The 4,260-nt window shown below is 46.8% G+C and overlaps 1 protein-coding gene across 1 annotated transcript; it reads right to left on the bottom strand.

Moving 5' to 3' along the window:
• Positions 1 to 1,267: 1,267 nt before the first annotated feature.
• LOC105202159 lies at positions 1,268 to 3,175 on the bottom strand. The gene is made up of 4 exons (XM_011170549.2): positions 3,002 to 3,175; positions 2,609 to 2,900; positions 1,679 to 2,491; positions 1,268 to 1,614 (listed from the first exon to the last, which is right to left on the bottom strand). Exons 1-4 carry the CDS (start codon positions 3,173 to 3,175, stop codon positions 1,268 to 1,270), a joined length of 1,626 nt encoding a protein of 541 aa, XP_011168851.2.
• Between the last annotated feature and the right edge of the window lie 1,085 nt (positions 3,176 to 4,260).

The raw sequence follows: 4,260 nt of genomic DNA on the forward strand, positions 1-4,260 counted from the left end.
ACCGTTTCGATTTTAATTTTGAAATAATTTCGATTATTAAAAAGTCGTTTTTATGAAAACGAAGATGAGGTGGAATTCAGCTTTTGATAGTTTTGCGCATTATACGTTATTTCTGACGTAGCTTTGACGTAGCATGTATTTAATCACCTTGTAAAGAGTCATGAATAATTGCAAATGTCGATTATGTAATTTTATATTGTAAAAATTTTTTTAAGTGTTCTGAGAGTTCTATTGAAAGTTTTGAATAGCCACTACAGAGTTCTATCAAAAATCTTAATAAGAAAATTTTAGAAAACTAATATTTTTGAAGTTTCAACTCTTTCATTGATACCTTTTGAGAATTTAACACCGACTTTTTTTACTTTATCAGGCAGAACTGTTTCTAAATAAACTTTTGTCGTAAGGATTTTAGATAAAACGCATCGGGGACTACTTAGAACTCTCAACAGAGCTCCCAAAATAAAAATTTTCTTATACACAAAAAATATAAAGTCGACACCTACGATCGTCCGTAACATTTTCGTTTTTAACCCTACAGATTTTTGTCATTAGGATTTGTGAGAGAACTCATCGGGAACTACCCGGAACTCTAAACAAAACTAACAAAACTCCAAAAAAATTTTTTGCACTCGGAAAATATAGAATCGACACACCTGCGATCGTCCGTAATATTTTCGTTTTTAAGTCTACAGATTTTTGTTACTAGAATTTTTTATAGAACTCATCGAGGACTACCCAGAACTCTCAACAAAACTAGACAAACTAGACTCAACAAAACAGAATTCTTAAAAAATTTTTCCGAACTTCAAAAATACAAGGTCAACATTGTGAAAAAATTTTTTTAATAGTTCTTGGAATTTTGTTCATAGTTCTAAATAAACGTTGCAAAGTTCTATCAGAAATCTTAATAAGAAAATTATGTAAAACTGATACTTTTGAAATTTCTATCATTTTTTTGATACCACTTTCGAGAATTCAATTGCGATTTTTTTTACTTTTTTGAACAGATTTGTTTCTAAAATGTATCAAAAACTTTAAAACTCATCAAAAAGAATCGTATACGCTATTCAGAACTATTCGGACTTGATATGCATTTTTTAATTTTTTTAATTTTTTTTTCTCTTAATCAAAAAAGTTTTTTTTTAGAGAATTCTAGTACTCTTTATTAATAATAATAATAATAAAACTGAGGGGGCGGTCCTCAGATCGAAGATCCGCCAACGGCACGCAAACTCTTATCCATTGTGTCTCTCTCCAGTCGTTCGCCTTACGGGAGCTCCGATTCCCTCCAAAAGAGACTCAGATCTTTCATAGGTAGCTTGCTGATCTGCCCTGGATCGGGAAATGCCGAGCCTAGCAGTTTTAGTCTCAGCCCCGCGTAGGCCGGACAATCACCAAAAATATGGAGACTTGTCTCCTCTTCCTCCCCACAAGCCCTATACCCAGCCGTATCAGATTGGCCCAGCCTGTGCATGTGGTAATTGAGGGCTCCATGGCCAGTCATTATTTGCACTACTGGCCTGGCGTCTCTTCTGCTCAAGGACCTTATGTCCCTGACCAGGCCCTCACTAGATGTTTCCCCCAGTACAGGCCCCGGCCTGTCGACACTTGGTCCTCAGCTCATTTTTTCAAAACTTGAGGTGCTCGCTCCGTAACCAGGCCCGAATCCTCCACCTACCTCGACAGAAGGGGACCCCCAGCACCGGGCCCGGCCCGAACACCTCCATTCTTGATGCGGCCCTGGCGAGCCGATCGGCCTCCTCATTGCCCTCAATCCCCGAGTAACCGGGAACCCAGGTCACGATAACTTCTTTATCCCTCGCTAGCTTCTCCAGTAAATTCCTGCAGTCCCAGACCAGCCGCGAGGTACAAATCGGAGCCTCAAGTGCCTTAATAGCAGTTTGGCTGTTCGAGCATATTCTCACGCGCCCACCTGTCTCCTTTCCTTCCAGGGCCAGTTGGTCACATCTTAGGATCGCCACGATCTCCGTCTGGAAAACTCTGGCGTACCCATCCAGGGGCAGGCTTTCCGCCACCCTCCTTTGCCGGCAAACGATGCCCGCGTCAGAGCTCGTACCCGTCTTGTAACCATCTGTAAACCAGACGTTTCCGTCCCAGGCCTGAACCAGTGTCCCGGGTTCTTTCCAGTCCACGAGCCCTGTGACATGCACTTTAAAGTGCCTGTCCAGGGCCCAAACTGCTGGCATCCTATCTTGCCTCATTCCAAAGATGGAGTTGGTCAACACGCCACTGGGGAACCTAGTGTGCGCAGTTTCCTCCTTCCACTTCAATTCACAGGCTAGTCGGTGTGCAGCGATCGTCGCCGTCCCCACCACCACCTGGTAAAGTGGTTCAATCCCGAGCAAAATGTCCATGGCTGCTACTGGGGTGGTTCGCATTGCACCCAGAACCCCTCTTAAAATCAGAGCCCTGACGTGCTTGAGAGCTACCACCGCCACTTTCTTCCGCGCTCTAGGCCACCACACAACTGCTGCGTACGTGAGCCTGGGTCAAAGTATTGCAGTGTAAATCCAACAGACCATCCTGGGCTTCAACCCCCACGTCTAGCCCACGATTCTTCTGCACATCCGGAAGTAAGAGCACATACTCTTACAGCGGCTTTCAAGATGCTCCCTCCAGGACAGCTTCTTATCTAGGATCACTCCCAGATATTTCACTGATTTAGCTGGGGCTAGTCTTGTACCTTCAAAGATGGGCCCTTTTATAGTGCCCACTTTATATTTGCAAGTGAAAACAATGAGCCCCGTTTTTAGCGGATTTACTAACAAACCGGTCCCCCTACACCACCGCTCTACTGTTCCTAGTGCATTCTGCATGAGTGTCAAGAAAAGCCCAAGAAAGGGTCTTCGCACCATCATAACCACGTCATCAGCGTAGCCCTGCACAAAGAAGCCCCCCTCACTCAGTTTCTCCACCCAATCACTGACTTTTGTTGTTCCCAGCGAAGCTACAACCCTAGCTTGCTCCGGATCCACTTCACAAGTTTCTCCAGCACACTCCTGTGCAACGCTTCTTCACACACCACCTGGTGCGGGGTGTTGTGAAAAGCACCCTTTATATCTAGGAAGGTGCCCACCGCATAGCCGCCCCTCTCCAGCTGCCCCTCAATAAACGACACGGTCGCATGAAGAGCCGTCTCCATGGAGTAGCCCATGCGGTATGCATGCTGCGCGTGGTGCAAGGGGCACCGCGGAAAAACGACGTCCCTCACATACGCGTCGACCAATTTCTCTAGAGTCTGCAGGAGAAACGAAGTCAGACTTATCGGTCTGAAGTCTTTAGCAGAGGAGTAGCTCGCTCTTCCCGCTTTCGGAATGAATACCACTCTCGCCAGTTTCCACTAGGCGTATAGCCCAGAGCCAAACATGCCTTCAAAGTCCTTGTCAAAGGTCCCACGACCAACTCCAGCCTTTCCTGTAAAAGAGCCGGAAAGACTTGATCTGGTCCCGCCGACTTAAAAGGTTTTTATCGCCCATTTCACTTTTTCGGGCTTGACAATGCTGACCGCTAATCCCCAGTCCGTTTTACAAGCCCTGCGCGAGCCCGCCGCATTGTAGGCAAACAGTTCTCCGTGCTCCCTACGAAAGCCCGAAAAGCTGTCCTCTAGCAAGTGCACCAGACACCGCTCTCCGGTCACCATTTTCCCATCACGGAAACTAATGGAGTTCAGAACGGCGTCAGGGTTCCTGGCTAGAATCCTGCATAGTCTTGTGGTCTCGGGCACGCCCTCTACCAACTCGCGAAATTCTCTCCAGCTTCTTTTCTTGGCCCTCACCACAGAGTCTCTGTAGTCTTTCTGCGCCCTTCTATGAAGTTCTCAGTCTAACTGACAGCCCGTGTTTTTGGCCCTATTCCAGGCCCTCCAAGCCGCACTTCTGAGCTGCTGCAGCTTAGAACTCCACCAGGAGTTGCCCCTGGAGTTCTTAACCGCCCTCTCCGGGCAGTTCTTTTCGTAGCTCTCCACCAGAGCCCTCTGCAGATGATCCACGCAGAGCTCCAGTTCCTCCTCGGTCCCGTGCCTCCTTGGGAAGCCCTCGAGATAGCATTTTAAGTTTACCCAATAAAAGTCCCAATCGATCCTCCTGGGATCTCTGAACATCGCCACCTCTCCTCTGGCCCAAGCCAGCTTGAAGGTGATTTGCCTATGGTCCGACAGTGAAGGTTCGCGCGAGACCTCCATCCAACCACGTCCCTCAATATACACCCTAGAACAGACAGTAAGATTGAGAACCTCTCTCC

Source organism: Solenopsis invicta, chromosome 12 (genome assembly GCF_016802725.1).
Source record: "Solenopsis invicta isolate M01_SB chromosome 12, UNIL_Sinv_3.0, whole genome shotgun sequence".
Taxonomy (NCBI): Eukaryota; Metazoa; Arthropoda; class Insecta; order Hymenoptera; family Formicidae; genus Solenopsis; species Solenopsis invicta.

What these genes read in the sequence shown, in the direction of transcription:
- LOC105202159 (XM_011170549.2), bottom strand. Translation starts at nt 3,175, where the DNA reads ATGGGCTACTCCATGGAGACGGCTCTTCATGCGACCGTGTCGTTTATT. An exon ending in GGAGTGTGCTGGAGAAACTT is followed by an intron (nt 2,901 to 3,001) that starts GTGAAGTGGATC and finishes TTCTTTGTGCAG; the next exon opens with GGCTACGCTGATGACGTGGT. An exon ending in TCTTGAAAGCCGCTGTAAGA is followed by an intron (nt 2,492 to 2,608) that starts GTATGTGCTCTT and finishes TCACGTACGCAG; the next exon opens with CAGTTGTGTGGTGGCCTAGA.